General features: G+C 39.7%; 1 protein-coding gene across 4 annotated transcripts in view; it reads right to left on the reverse strand.

The window, feature by feature from the left end:
• Positions 1-15,898, reverse strand: part of vti1a (vesicle transport through interaction with t-SNAREs 1A) — a 109,001-nt gene that overhangs the window by 75,977 nt on the left and 17,126 nt on the right. For 2 of the 4 annotated variants that reach the window (XM_061756003.1, XM_061756006.1), the window contains exons 4-5: positions 11,040-11,117; positions 5,012-5,032 (exon numbers count right to left, since the gene is read on the reverse strand). In XM_061756003.1, coding sequence (XP_061611987.1) covers positions 5,012-5,032; positions 11,040-11,117 — 99 coding nt within the window. The remainder of the gene's footprint in view (positions 1-5,011; positions 5,033-11,039; positions 11,118-15,898) is intronic. The other 2 variants (XM_061756005.1, XM_061756007.1) reach the window with 1 other exon arrangement.

The following is a 15,898-nucleotide window of genomic DNA, read 5'->3' on the forward strand; positions in this document are numbered from 1 at the left end:
AAATCGAGGCAGCTGTTAGTATCATATTTCCTTGTTGCTGCTCACCATGCATACCACCACCCGCACTCCCCGTTCCAGCAGATTTATGAGCCTCTTGTGCTACGATGTAACGTCGTGTATTGTGTATCTGTGTAACTATGACACAGCTGGGCTCAGTTGGCGGAGCCCGTTGTCCAGTGACCAAAGGGTCGCCTTTTCAAATCCCAGCTCCAACTGTCCGCTGTCCACGGGACCCTGACCCAGCTGCAGACTCGGAGACAGATGGATGCCATGAAACTACCTCACAGTGTACAGTTTGTCGTATTTGCTTTTATTTTGCTTTGTGTTACTCTTCTGTCCACTGCCAGGTCAGAATTGAAAGTCAGAATCTTTTCTCAATTGCCTTACCCCGCCCGATAAATACAGGTTCAATAAACAAAAATAAGGTTCAGTTTTTCTTTATTAAAAACGTAACCAAAAAATGGTGATGCTTTTTGGGCGGTTGGAACAGATTAAATGGCGCTTCAATTCATTTCAAATGGAAAATTGATTCGTTGAACTTGTAAAATGGAGTTACGAGCTTGGTCAGGAAATGAATTAGTATATCCCTCATATGCCATTTCAAATAGCGGAGATGTTTTTTTTTTTTTTTTTTTTTAAAGAAGCTAAAAGCAAGGGATTGGTAACGATGCGGGGGGGGATAAGCAGCAGGAAGTGAGTTGTTTTTTGCCGTGGCAGTGGAAGGCGGTGGCGGAGTCGCAGGGCTTTGGCGGATGGCGACGGCCCCGCGTTTGGGCTATATAATGAGCCCCCCACGGAAGAGCTGAGGCGGCGACGTATTGACGCGCGATCTTGAAGCCAACACACCTCGACCGTGGCTGCAGTGCGCGCAGTGCACGGGCACACTGACAGAAGTAGCGCACTCCCCTGGCTTCTTCAAAGAAGCCAAAGTGATTAGTATGTTATCATTACCATTGGAAACGTGCTTTTTCTATTCCCTCTCGGCAAAAGGTGACACGTCTCGGGGAGAGGCGGCCGGCAGACTCGCTGCGATGGGAAGCCACTTCAAAGCCTTCTCCCCCTGAATCGCTCTCGCTTCTCTTCCTTCATTCTGGGCCGGGGTGGTTGGGGTGGGAGGAAGGTAGTGCTGGAGGTGGCAGAGTAGTATGTGTGTGTGTGTGTGTGTGTGCGTGTGTGAGAGATCATTAAGAATAATGCGCCCCAAGTTAGATGGCAAAAGATCCCGAGGCGAAAGGGTGAGGGTTCAGCCGCTAAGAATGCAATAATGACACGCTGTGACGCTCCTAATAGTGACACAAGCCCGCCAGGAACACGTGGGGGGAAAAAAAAAATTTTTTTTTTTAAATTTGAATCATAAAGAATACTTCACTTGGTCTGTGCCATCCACAATTTTGCATTTCACCAGAAATGTTTGGAAAAATACGCTTCTAAAGTAGATGCAATTTAATTTTGTTTTCAATTACATTTATTTTCCTGATTATAATCCCCTCAAGGTGAAATTCCAAAGTATCGATACTAGGGGGTGGGCCGAGAAAAAATATACCAATATATTGGTTTGTTATCCCTGACGGTGCAGTATCGATACAAATGGTGGAGAAAAAAAATAGCGATCGTTAGTTCTTACCATGAAGCATCGATACTTGAGGCGGTGAAAAAAATCAATATCATTATATTGGATCATTATTAAACAGTACAGAATCGAAACTAGGGATGGGTCAAAATATCGATAATTTATTGGATTGTTATCTCTCACAGTACAGTATCAAAACTAGGGGTAATGAAAAATAGCGATACCATTCTAATGAATCGTTATCTCTTATGGTGCAGTATATTTACTAGGGGTGGACAAAATATTGATCTCAATATATTGGATTGTGATATCTTACTGTACAGTATCGATAGGGGGTTTCAACATTAGAATGTAGCGTATTGATCGGCCTTCACGGTTCACTATTGATAATGGAGGTGGAACGAAACATCATACATATATATGTCCCCCTGCAACGGTACAGTATGGTCCTGGGGGGGGTACAAAATGTCAATATCACAAAGTATCGTTTCTTTGGCTCTCATGGTACAGTAGCAATACATTTATATTTTGACGTAATGTCATCTGCCACGGAATAGTATCGATAGCGGGGGGTGCGATAAAATGTTGATAATCCAATGTAGCAGCATCGCTGCTAGTAGTGTGACAAGATATTGACAACACAATGTATTATATCGTTAGCTGTCACGGTACTGTGTTGATACTTTGTTGATATCGTGATTGATTGTATCGTTAGCTCTCATGGTACAATATCAACACAAACATCATATCGTGAGCTCCTACGGTGCAGTAATGATACAGTATTCTCTTGTTACAGTATTGACATTATCGTAACCAATGGTATCGTTTTCGCTCGGGTGAATGTGACAATACTGTTGGATAAATTGTGGAAATCGGGACGTATCAGGTGGTCTTGTTTAGCTCTTGCTAACTGAAGGGTGAGCCTTGTGGTTTTGACATTTAAAAACCAAAAAAGTCTATTCACATCTACAGACCTGAAACAAATGACCTCATGGAGACGCCACGCTGAGCATTTACATACATTACAAGATAAATGTTGTAAATACGAGTGCAAACTCCTTCTGCCTACGCATCCTTTTTTCATCTGACACCTACAATTTCTTCTGAGGCGGAGCGAAAATTGGGTTGTTGTTTTTTCGCGTGTGTGTGAGAGAGAGAGAGTGGTGAAGCGCTCCTCAGTTGTAAGTTATTAACAGGGAGCCCCGGTACAATGCAGCTGGAGCTCAAAAGAAATCTCGTTCCTCTTCTTTTTTGCTCTCCTGCCACGTTTTTTTTTTTTTTTCCAATATCAAACACGGGCGGTTTCTATCACCATTTTCCAAAGTTCAGATGATTTCCTTATTATTTCAATAAGGGGCGGAGGAGGAGGGTATGAGTCAAAGTGAATAATGATGACAGCTGTGATTCACACTGACTGTGTGATCTTCCGCGCCGTTTGTTTGGGACTTGTAAGACGAGGAATTACAAGTGTCAAACAGCTGTGAATATGGCTGCTAAATATTTAAACATGTTTTGCAGCTGAAGAGAGAGGGGTGAAGAAAAAAAAGTATAGTTTTTTTTTCTCTCTCTCGTTCTTTAAAGCCAAGCTTAAGTGCGTATAAGCTGTGCCAGCCTTTGAAGACTGGCGGCGGAAAAGGCGAAAAGGGGGCACCCGATCGAGGCCGATTACGCCGACGGAGCCGTTCGAAAACGGGAGTCGACAGGTGAGGTAAACGCGAGGTGCCTCCTGACCCCGAGGCGAGGAGGAAATTAACAAAAGTGTGGGAGGAAGACAGGCAAACTCGAGTACAACTAAATAAAACGGGAGGAGAGGAAAAAAAGACACACGATAACACAGCATCTGGGTCTGTTGAGTTGGCGCTCCTAAATTATGAATCGCTTTGAAAAGGAGCACAACTCCTGAGATTGGGGAGAGAGAGAAAGCAGCTTGAACATTTAAGGCGGCGCACTCCAGCACCTGCGAACAAACGCAACAGTCGTGCCTCGCAGGACCTGTACGGCGTTTGCGAAAATACGAGAAAACTAAATATTGACATTGTGATGTATCATATTGGGCAGCACGGCGTACCAGTGGTTAGCACGTCTGTCTAAAAGTTCTCAGGTTCAGGGTACTCGGCTTCTTCCCACATTCCAAAAAGCCCGGGGTGCACCCCGCCTCTCGCCCAAAGTCAGCTAGGAAAGGCCCCAGCCCACCCGCGACCCCAACCCCAATCGTCTTCTTCTTCTTCTTCTTTTCCTTTCGGCTTGTGCCGTAAGGTTTTCTCCGGAGAAAACGGATGGCTGGAAATGATCATTAGCGTCAACCGTACAGTAACGTTAGCAGAGGTGGGGCAAAATATTGAAACTGTTTAATGAAAACATGCTACAGTAGCAAAACTAGGGCTGCAACAAAATGCCAACATGGTGAAGTATCGTCCTCTGTTGCAGCACAGTATCGATACTGAGCGGGGGATAAAGTGTCAACATCACAACGTATCGTTTCTTTAGCTCTCACAATACAGTATCGATAATCGTGGTGAGACAAAATATTGTTATCGCAATTATATTGACAACACAAGGTATCATGTCGTTAGCCGTCACGGTACTCTCTCGATACTTGTGGAAGGACAAAATGTTGATATTGCGATCTATCCTGTCTTTAGCTCTCACGGGTCAATATTGATACTAGGCTTGGCACTAGGCTAACTCCGGCATCTTTTTCATTTTTATATATAGAGCTCTCCGTATATTCTGAACATGTTCATGAATGTGCACTGTCCCGTCAGAATAAAGCGATACATGCAATGAAACAGAATATCGTGATGAAGTGTTGTTTCGTACGCACCCACGTTAGAGCGCGGATACTGGGGATGTTGATATCGTTTCTGATAAAGTATTCATGTATCGTATTATGAATTGTCACGGTACTATATTGATACTTGTGGTATGTGTTGATATTGCGATGTATTGTTCTGTCGTTACAGTGTTGAAATAGCGCTGAGACTAAATGTTGCTGTCGAGATGTAGGATATTGTTAGCTCTCGAGGTACAGGTACCAAACTAGGGATGGGACGGAATATTGATATCAACATGCATCATGTCGTACAGTATCACGATAGAGCTCATATTCATGTTTGTGTGGGGAATCTGTCAATATATTTTACAAATCGGGGCAAAAAAAAAAAAGGTTGATTGATGAAGTTGAGTACTGCCTTACATTCCCAACTCAATTGTCTTCAAAAAAAGCGCAAAATATTTAAGAGAAAGCAGAACTAGAGAACTTGGCCTTTTCGTGAATTCATTATCTTTGACTTGGCCTTTAAGCGCTCCAATCAGACCAAAGTGTGTCCAAATGAGCCAAATTAAATTTTTCCAGGAACAGACGAGGAGGGCAAATGGAAATTTCAGTGCAGGGGTGGTGGGAGGAAAAAAAGGCAATTTGATAGTCAGAGAAGCACTTACCTCTTCGCGTAACTTTATCAACTGCATCACGAGAGCCAGGCAAAGACATGGAGAGAGTGGCAGAGAGAGAGGGAGTGAAAAAGAAAATGAGAGAGGAAACATTTTCAGGAAGAGGGATCCGTCACGCGGCGGCGCCAGAAATGAACCTCGACGATTTTTATGTTTGCGCGTCGAGCGCTCGGAAATCAGCAGACAAACCCGCTAAACGCAGCGGAGAGCTGACTTTTTTTTTGGGAACAAACAAAGATCAAGTCGTCGTACTGTCACATTAAACAACGGCAAGGAAGTGGAAAGCTGCGCCTGGCAGGATCAGCTAGCATTACCCGGGAAGTCACAGAAAATGATGTTGCGAGAGGAAAGGGAGTGCTATCGTATGCGCCTACATTATGTTCAAAATGTGTCAAAACATGGACTTTACAATTTTTCGCCTGTCATTTAGGTAAATTCTCTGGAATGGGTCTTTGCGTAGTCAAGTTTCACGGCATTGGAAGATTAGTGGTCCACATTGTTGATAAAAGGCACGCTGAAACTGAAGTCGATCAAAAATGAATTTCACGGGGGGGGGAATCGAAGTGCTGTATTCAAAAGCGAACCATTTTTGTTGCATAAGGGCGGGCTTCCGCAGAAATGTGCTGCTAACGTTGTTTATACCACTCGGACAACAACAGCAACAAAATTCGTTCATCCCTGTTTAGGAAATTGTGCACAAATTCCAACTAAATTCTTGCGAGAACAACCTTCAAGGTGCCATCCTTCCAACTGGGCTGTAATTCCCTTCGTAGAGTTCCGAAAACGGGAATCGCAAACGCTTAAGCTGGCGAACCGATCATGTGTACAACGCGGCCGTAAAAAGTCAAACAACGCACTAATTTCAAAGCAAAATGCTAAAGCTACAAAAATAAGCTATTGTTGGTTTGTATTTCTGTCTTTGAGAATCGTTAAAACGAAAAGGAATAAGGATTATTTTTTTTTTGTTTATTTTTTTTTTTATTACCGTGACGATTCAAATGGACCCATTTGAAATGCTCATTCCATGTTTTTAAGAAAATTCCACAAAGATGGCGGCCACTTGTCACGTTGCTAATCACGTAATCGGTGAGGCAATTCTTTTTAAGGGGAACTTTGGAAGAGGCGATTGAAATAAAAATGGTAATCGTTGTTTGTGGAATATTTACAGTTTAAACTATTAGCATTGGCGCTTGTAAACATTTTTAGGGGTGGGGCATCAATTACGCGCACTTTTTGAAAACAAAAAAGCGTGTGTAATTGACACAAGTGAAAAAACATCTCGGTGTTTTGAACAACAAAACAAATTAGCAATGCCTCACTGCTATGTCAATACTGTTCGTAATGTGCATGTACTGTACGACTGTTTTCCTACTTGGTCAAATGGGAAAACAGTTGTACACTTGAGAACTTTAGTTCATTTTTTTTTTTAGTCTAGTTTATTATTTCCCCCCACCCAAAAAAAAATGTCCACAATTTTCAGTAAAAGCTAATTTTGTGAGTTGTTTATTTTCTTTTTGCACAAAGAATTTGTGCTGTTTTCCGGATAGGAACAAACTCACGAGAGAAACAGAAGGTAAACAAGTATAAATGCGTGTCTTCCGAAAGAGCCGGTCACCGCTAACAAGATGCTACTTAAATCTGCACAGCAAGGTTGGCTTATTTAAAAGGGCAAAGTTTGAAACGACACTATAAGGAGGGGGATGATGTGGCGGGGTGGCTTATTGGAGAGCAGCAGATCCTACGATCGCTCAATGGCCCGCCGAACAAAACTTCTTCTAGGCTCATTTGTGCCGCATGACTGATTGCAAATCCTCACGGGAGGACTCACACAAAAGCCTGCTTGAGATGCGTTTTTGTTGTTGTTGTTATTTTAGCTTGATTTTCCTTCGCCCAATGGCGTCTTCAGCGCGGCCAACGACGCCGCTCGCATTGTGGAACGCCGTGAATGTCGTAATTATGCCGTCCTCGTCTTGTGTTTTTGTGGTGCCAACCAGCCAGCATTCAAAATTGCACTGCTGCAATTTTTCTGTTATGATAATCAGCATTTTTTTTTTTCCAAACAAAAGATTTTTTTCTCCCCCCCAACCCCATCTCTGCCGCCGCCTACCCCGACACAGAATTCGACACAAGTGGTAATGCGCTTCCTTTGTAGCTCGGGAAAAATCTGGTCGGTTCCGGCTCAAACCGGCGCAATCTCTCGTGGCCAAGCCTTCTGCTGCCACTGAAATCGAAACTATTTGGTGCGGCATTCATGTGTGCGTGTGTGGAAGACAAAAAAAGACGGGGAATGGAAAAAGAAAATGTGCCTAGCACCTGATAGTGCCAATTCCGTCTCTGCCGCCGTACAGATAACGAATAAATGTCCGACTCTATTAAATCGTCTTTTAGCCACTATCGCAACTTGCGACGGTGGCCTATTTACTTAAGCTGGAAATCCTTTCGCCTTGTAACCGGCACATTTGTGAGCCGTAATGATCGGCTGGGGCGAGGGGCTACGCGAAGCGCTCCGGACCCTCGTTTTACAATTAAATTGACCCCACTTTGCCCCTGACTTCTGGTCCCCTCGCTCTCCGATTGCCGCCATCTTGTTAGATGAAGAATATGTTTAAAAAAATATGTAAATCCAAAATGAGGCCAAGGAGGAGTACTACAGTCTATGAAACATGGACTTTTTATTACCGTATATATCCGACTGTCTACTTTTCTTGATTATTGATAGAACACAAAAAAAAAAAACTTGTATTGTTATGGATAAAAACAAAACCACATGGCATCTCAAGACAGAAATTTTTGGAAAATATGAACGCATATTATGGACAAATTATGAAATGATTGTGCTACTGTTCTTGTTGTTAGTCCACATTTTGTTTTTTTTCCCTCAATTTGTTATGTAAGTTTATGTGAAGTTGTGTGAACTCAAGAATAATTGTAACAGGATTTTAAATGCAAAACAAAACCAAGTAGGAAAACAGTCGTACAGGCCATTTTTGGCTTGGCTTGGCTTATTATGACTGTATATACTGTACTGTGTATTTTTCATGATTTTCAGTAACACACGTTTGTCATTGCTGTTCAATAAACAATTACAATTACAAACAATTTTGGTCGCTCTTTTTCACATAAACACATTTTGAAAAACTCACTTGTGGCTTTTCAAGATAATAATTTTAAAAAAAAATACATGAATTTCCAAACTAATGTGGCATTTGGACCCCTCAAAGAATCTATGTTGTTATACAGATAAAAAAATATATATATATTCTAAAGTGACTTTAAAAAAACACACACACACACCTGGAACAAGACTGTCAATGCAAAACTTGGCCAGAGGAAAACAGTCATAGATTCCATGCAACACTGGCTTATTCTTATCGAATTCTGAAAGATTTTCCTTCACACTCATTTTTATCGTTAATTTATGAGCTTTCTTTCTTTTGCACAAAGAATGTTTCTGAATTTTTTTTTTAACCTGCTTGAGAGGCACATGGCATCTCAAGATTATTATTTTGTTATCATTATCATGGACAAAGTATTGTATTATCATTATTGCTGTTGTTGAGCAAGTCTATAGTTGATTAATAATCGCTATAACAAATTTAAATGTGCATTTATGACAAAATAATGCTAAATTATTCATGTTGATTAAGCATTTGTGTTATGATTGTACGACTGAATTTATTAAATAAACAAATGAGAGCAGTGTATTGTGAAATTAAAATGTATGGATGGTATATTTGCATAGATTTCACATTGTTATTTTGTACTGTATTAATTATATATTTCAGCCCCTTTAGTAAAATTATTTAAAATGCCTTTCATTCAAATGTATTAAAGTCCAACAAACTGTCAATTCATTCATTTGAAGCCCGTTATTTGAACCTTAATTACAGTAATATATGTACAGCTCTAGAAAAAATATAAACTCGACCTTTATTGGTATATTGACCATTTTTCATTTTCTTCAATTATTTCTAAATGACAATATTTCTCTTGAAGAAAAAACATCTGAGAAACTGATCATTTTTCAGTCATCTCTTAATTTTTTCCCAGAGCTGTACATAAAAAAAGCTATTTTTAACAGGAAGATGAAAAGGATTCCAAATGAGACGGCGTGATACTTCTTTTTGGGCATTTTCTGCCCCCCCCCTTTTCTCCTTGATCGGCGGCCGTCAGCTTCTCAAACGTCACATTGGTGACAGCGGATCTCCTTTCCGACTTGCGCGCGTCACTTTTGTGTCTCGCTAATTTGCCGGGAAAATATGCATATCAATTACGCGTCCCGCACGCGCGCACATATGTTTGGAAGATGGTGGGTCATCATTGAAATGGTAATAGGGGGACTTTAAGAAGAAGAAAAAAAAAAAAAAAACAACACCACATTTTACTTCTAAATATAATCTCATTTATTTTACTCCAGTGCGATTTTGCATTTAGAATTTTTGGATTCTAATAGTTGAAATGTGTGTGCACGTGTGTGTGTGTGTGTGTGGGGAGGGGGGGGGGGGGGGGGGTACTGTGCTAGTTTCTATCTTTAAAAAAAAAACATAAAACAACTTTTTAAGAGACCGATTTTGCACTTTAAAGAAAGCAACAACAAAAATTTGCTGTAAATATTTTACTCATGCATGAAAATGTTTGTATATTTCAGGAAAATAATTAACTTTTTTTTAAGTGACAATTTTAATTATTGTGCAAAGAAAAGAAGCAGAGTCCACCATTTTGTGTGTGTTTTTGTGCACGTGTCACACTCAAACAGGCAAAATACGTATGCTCGGAGTTGAACGTGTGCGTGTGTGTGTGTGTGTGTGTGTGTGTGGTCCATACAACCCTGGCTTCTTATTTGTGGATTTTCATGATTTTCAGCATTTTTCAAAACTAACATGAAACAAGAAAACCAGGCCAAGGAGGAAAACAAGTCGTACAGTCCACATAAAACACAGGCTTACAATTATTGTATTTTTTATGATTTTTAGCAGGGCAAATTTTTTTTAGGCTATCCAATCAAAAAAAAAATAATAATAATAATAAAAATAACTTTGTGAGTTGTTGTTGTTTTATTCTCTGGAAGATGTGTTAATTTCCCAGATTATTATTTTTTTTTTTTTATATTTGTTGCACAAGATTGACTTCCTTACATAGATGTATTTGGCACTTTAAAGGCAGTTAAAAAAAAACGCTGAGAATGATGATTTTATTTTTGTGAATAAGTGAAAAATGCTTGTTTGTGTTCTCTGCCGCAAAGTGAAATTTAAGGAAAACACTGCACCATATTTTTTTAAATAAAATTTGCATGCTACTCGTATTAGGTTTTTACAATTAGTATAGTTTTGGGCGATTTTTTTGAGACTGTGCCAAGGAAAGAAGCAAATTTCACCACTTTGTGTGTGAGGTTTGATTTTTTTTGTCTAATGACAAGTCAAGCTGTACGGTCCTAGCTGAAGGTTTGCCAAAATACCTTTTATACAGCTTAAACATTTTTTTATGCATTCTAAAAACAATTTTTTTTTAAAGGAAAACAAGACCTATTTTGCACATCATTTTCACATCACATTTCCCGCAAAATGTGACATTTATGGAAAATACGACACAATTTGAATACCTTAAGAGTGCAGTTAGCAACATTTTTTTGACTTAAACCACATTTTGGGGGGAATTTGTTTTTTGCTTTGAATTAACAGATGTGCACAGAAGAAGATTTCGCCATTTTGTGTGTGAGGGTCTATTACGGGGCGACACCCAGCTGCGGTTCGGTATTGAATGCTGCTTTGCATTGTGTCCGGGTGCGAGCGTGCGTGCGTGGGTGCTCGCAATCTGGCCGGTCCCATGCCCCGCGTCGGCCCGGCTTTGCATTAAACAGTGTTGCTTCTGCATGACTTGGTGACAATACGCCGGCGTCCTTCTCAGATCTGGCAAGGGATGAGGGCGGCCCACCCCTCTACCCGACCAAACCCCCGGGCCCCGAAGTCGGCGTCCCGCACCGGCGGCCGGCGGGGCCGGCCGGGGCTGATTAGCGCCTCACCTGGCTCTCCGAGGAGCTGGCGTCATCCCCCAGGAGCTCGTTGCGCACCTCGTCACTGTAGGCGATACGTGACCTTTTCTGCCAGGGGGGGAAGGAAAAAAGAAAGGGGAGGGGTGGCGAGAAAGGGAAACAAGTGGAGAAATATGGCTTACTGTTGTGGTTTTATGTACTGAGAAGAAGAAGAAAAAGAACCATAACAGGCATTCCTTAAGCACGGGAGCCCCCTAATGGAAAAAAACAACAACATCTGGACTGAAGGGACATTAAAAGCAGAGACACTTTCAAGTCGGTTTAGCTAACCAAAACAACAGCACCTATCGAAGCAAACGACACAAACACATTCAGCGGGTTACATGGACCCGTTTTGGGAGTTTTAAAAAAATATTTTTTAAATGGAAAAAATACAAAATAAAATAGCAAGGCCTCGTCTTCATGTTTTTCTGTAAGAAATATATTATTATCTAAAAGAAGTGGAAATGTGTTATTTATACATGCAAAAAATAATGTATACAAAAAAACCTAACATGAGTGTTGAGATAAGAACATATTGTTGTGCTTAAGTGGTCCTCGCTAGGCTGGGGAGGTGGGGGTACTAGTGCAGTAGGTAAACTTATGCCATAGGGGTAGTGCCCGCATGAATAAAATCAAATCTTGTGAAGCACAGCGAGAGAGAGTGTGTGTGTGTCTGTGTGTGTTTTATGAGGAAGTAGCACTTGTCAGCACTAAATCTTTTCTTGGGGGGTGGCGGGGTGCTGTCACCGCTGTCATCCCAGTGCACTGGCAGCCTGTGTGATAACGCCAATGCTGGGACTCAGACAGGGAATAATTCATCACCCAATCGCACGGGGTTGCCTTGCTCTCTGCGCACGCACGCACACACACACACACACACACACACACACACACAGTCTCGACAATAAGAGGGAACGCCACGTCCAAAACCTGTGAGCCAACACGTACGTGTGTGCCTGTGTGTGTGTCGCAAAGGGGGGGTAGACAAACTAAGACACACACTTCACACACTGCCGGAGGAGTGGGCTGCCGATGTCGCGCTTGTTTACAGACGACCGGCCCGTGGAAAAACAACGTGTCTGCGTGCCCTCTTAAACTGAGCGCGCGGCAACAGCAGACACGCTAAAGTGTTTACCTAGCCGCATTCGCACCACCAACACCCCCGACCCGCAGCCCACCCGCACCGCGCTCTGCCGCACTCACTGTTTGGGAAGGTGAGCCAAAATCAAAGACAAAACAGCACAAAACTTCCTCCCGACGACGACATTTTCTTGGATTTACTTTTCATTTTAAATGAATTCAAGAAAGACCAGGAAGGCCACCAATAACCTCTTGCATGAGGGCACATTGTATTATTGTACCAGTAGTTGCTCATTTGGATGCCACGCATCCATTAAAATAAGATATAATGTGGAAGGAATATTTTCCAAAATAAAGTCATATATTTTCAAGATAAAAACTCATACATTCATCAGAAAAAAAGGAAAGTGTACTTGAGAGAAGTTTTATTTATATTTTGAAGTCATGTTCTTTTAGGGGAAAAAAGGAAAGGTTTGAGTTTTGGGGATTTTTTTGAAAGAAAAAAAGTCTGACGTTTTCAACAAAAAAAATGTTGAATATTTTATTTTTAAAAAATATTTTATTTTTATTTTTTTAAATTAAGTGTACACAACTTATAGTAAACAAGTGGTAAAACATTGGTATACTTTTGAGAAAGATTATTGATTTTTTAAAGATGAAAAGTCATTTATTTAGTGTTAAATATTTGGGAGAATTTTCTTTCATATTTTCGAGATAAAAAGGTTTTTTTTATTTTTCAAGAAAAAAAAAGTCAAATATTAGACAAGAAAAAGCTGAATGTTTTCTTTTTTTAAAGTTCTATATTTTTGATGAAAAAAAGTTGCATATTTTCCAGAGAAAAAGTTGTATATTTTGGGGGAAATGAAAAGTCATAAATATTTTTACAAGAAAATGCTAAATATTTTCCACCAAAATGTTGATATTTTAATGAGAAAATGCATTATATTTTTGGGGAGAGAAAAGTCTGACATTGAGAGAAGAATTGATGCAAAAAAGATTTTTGAAAATGCAAAATATTTAATTAATTTTATTTTTTTTTACATTTTAATGATAAAAAGTTGCATTTGTTTCAAGAAAAAAGTCAGACATTTGTAAAAATGTTTTTAAATAAAAGGTGAATATTTTCAAGAAAAAAGTTGAACAGCCACTTCCTCAGTTTGAAGAGGGTGTGTAAATTTATGCAACCACAATATCAGTTTTTACTTCCGCTCTTGAAGAGATTCGATTTTTTTTGTGTACAAAAAGTTTGGAAACGCTTCATCTTGGTCTCATTTTTTGTTATGTTTTAATATCACAAAAACTTGGCACGTCAACGGGGCTGTGTAGACTTTTTATAACCAAAGTATGAACGCTAATTTACTTTAGTCGTTGCTGTTGAAGTGTTAATTAAGTGGACGCTGTGGCCAAATTTCACGCATCAACACAACAATAAGCATCCACGGCATGAATTTGCAAAAGCGCTACTGATTTTGCCGGGGAATAAAGAAACCAAAACCAAAATAAAACCAAAAAAAAAAAAACACCCACATATTCCATTTAAGTGGAGATTCATCATTAAGAGCCACGCACAATGCAACTTAGGGGGAGCGACGACTTACAGCCGTAACTGAGACGGCGAAGCGTCGCGAGCGCCATTGATTTGAATGCCTTCAAAAACAACAAACGCCGACGAGAGGTGTTTCTAAATAGCTGTTTGCGTGTGAAGCACTTCCGCATTGAGGCGGGTAACAAAGGCAGAAAGGTATAAAAGGACGGGGAAATGTCACCGCAATGAAAGCGTTGCCGCCGTTCCCCCCCCCCCCCAACTGCACCCGCTACGAGCGAGCATGACGGGATTTTCCCATTCCCCCTCTGGAAAACAACAGATCCCCGAATGATTACCACCGTACCATTTGATGTCAAACGTCAACAACGTGTGCCGCCATTTGCTGTTTAATACACTGACAGATTTGATAATATGCTGAAAAATATGTATTTCGGGGTTGGGAAAAGTCTGCAAATTGATTATATATGGTGGGTATAAAAAGTCTAAAGACCCCTGTTCGAAAGCCAGGTTTTTGTGACAACAAAAATAAATCATTTCAAAACTTTTTCCACCGGTGATGAATGAAATGGAAAACAAATCGTTAGCCTAATCATTGCCGATATCATTTGAAATCTCCTGTCACAAACAAGTCAATTAAAAATACAAATGTTTTAGCTAGAAATGTAGTTTTTTTCTTTACGTCTGTGTGGTTTCCCATTGAATTTGCTATTGGTTTTTTTCTTGCTTTCCAGAAACCTTCAAAATCAACTTCATCAATTATGCTACTATGCTAAAGAAGGTCAGGAAAAGCATACTAGAACACCTGAACTTTATTTGGGGTTGAGACCACGATAAAACATTTCAAAACTTTTTCTACTATTAATGTGACTTTTTTTTTTTAAGAGATGGGAAGTAAAAGTCAATAACTAAGAACATGTGGTTGCACAAGTGTGCACACCCTCTTTTAATGGCAGGTGTGGCACATTTAAACTCATGCTAAGCGGGAGTAAGAACACAGCTGCTCCCTGATTGACATCGAATAAAGTTCAAAAAATGTCAATATGATTAAGCAACTATGCCGTTAGGGTGTGTCTTTTCTTGTTTTTCGAAAACTTTTTAAAATGACAGAAGCAACTAAGCTTTTATGCTAATGATACTTGCTCCCAAAAAAATATTTTTTTTTTTTTCTTGTTTTCCGAAAATGTTCAAATTGGACTTAGGCAACTATGCTAAAAGGCTACAATTAGTTTTCTAAGCATATTTGAGCATTTTTGGAAAACAAGAATAAACAATTTAGCATATTGGTATTCTTTTATTGATATTGTGATGCTAACTTAAAACTGACGAGGCAATTACGCTATTAGCCTCTAGATTTTCTTTTTTTTTTTCAACTGAGTTGTAAAGGTCATAGGTCACATTAATGGTTGAAAAGGTCTTATGAACCGTGGTTTCATTTTTTATATCACCAAAAAAAAAAAAGGCATTTGAACAGGGGTGTGTATACTTTTTATATCCACTGTATATAGATACGCAGCCAGTGTCTTTAAATAAACCCCATTAATCAGTCTTCTAAAATATCTAAAACAGAATGGTCGCTCATTGCCGAGATAAGGGGGGAGGGAGGCTTGTTTTGTTTCTCTTAATCCTTTTCAAAGGTCTGTCTTTTGTCACTTTTCTAATCTTGGGTGAACATTTTTGCATCTTATTCCCAGAAGCGCACACGCGGGAACAGTACAAAGGTACATCTTTAACTTTATGCAAACGCCGTCAAAAAAGCGCACACGCGCAGGTATTGGTGTCCTGTCAAAAAAAAAAAAAAAAGATGACATGGATAGCTCTGCTTCCAAAAAAATTAAAATAAAACATTCTTCATCACTCATCAAAATGTAATTAACATATGCACGCATAACAATTCATATCAGATATGCTAATCAGTTTTGCATAATCCTCTGGGTACATGATTTCATTATTGTAACATGGATTTTCTACTTTTGTGGGGAAAACCTTATTTGTACATTTCCGTCATATTTTCAAGAAGAACGGTTGCAATTTTCCGATAGGCATTTGTTGCGAAATAACTATATTTTCAAGACGAAAAATCTTTGAGAAAAACGTTCTAATCTCAAGACACTTTTTTGTGTATTTTCAAAATGTAAAAAAAAAAGAATCCAATGAGGGAAAAAAAATCATGTTTTCAAGAAAAGTCATAACTTTATGAGAATAAAGTTATTTTTGAGAAAAA

The sequence above is a fragment of the Phyllopteryx taeniolatus genome, chromosome 19 (genome assembly GCF_024500385.1).
Source record: "Phyllopteryx taeniolatus isolate TA_2022b chromosome 19, UOR_Ptae_1.2, whole genome shotgun sequence".
In the NCBI taxonomy this organism is placed as follows: Eukaryota; Metazoa; Chordata; class Actinopteri; order Syngnathiformes; family Syngnathidae; genus Phyllopteryx; species Phyllopteryx taeniolatus.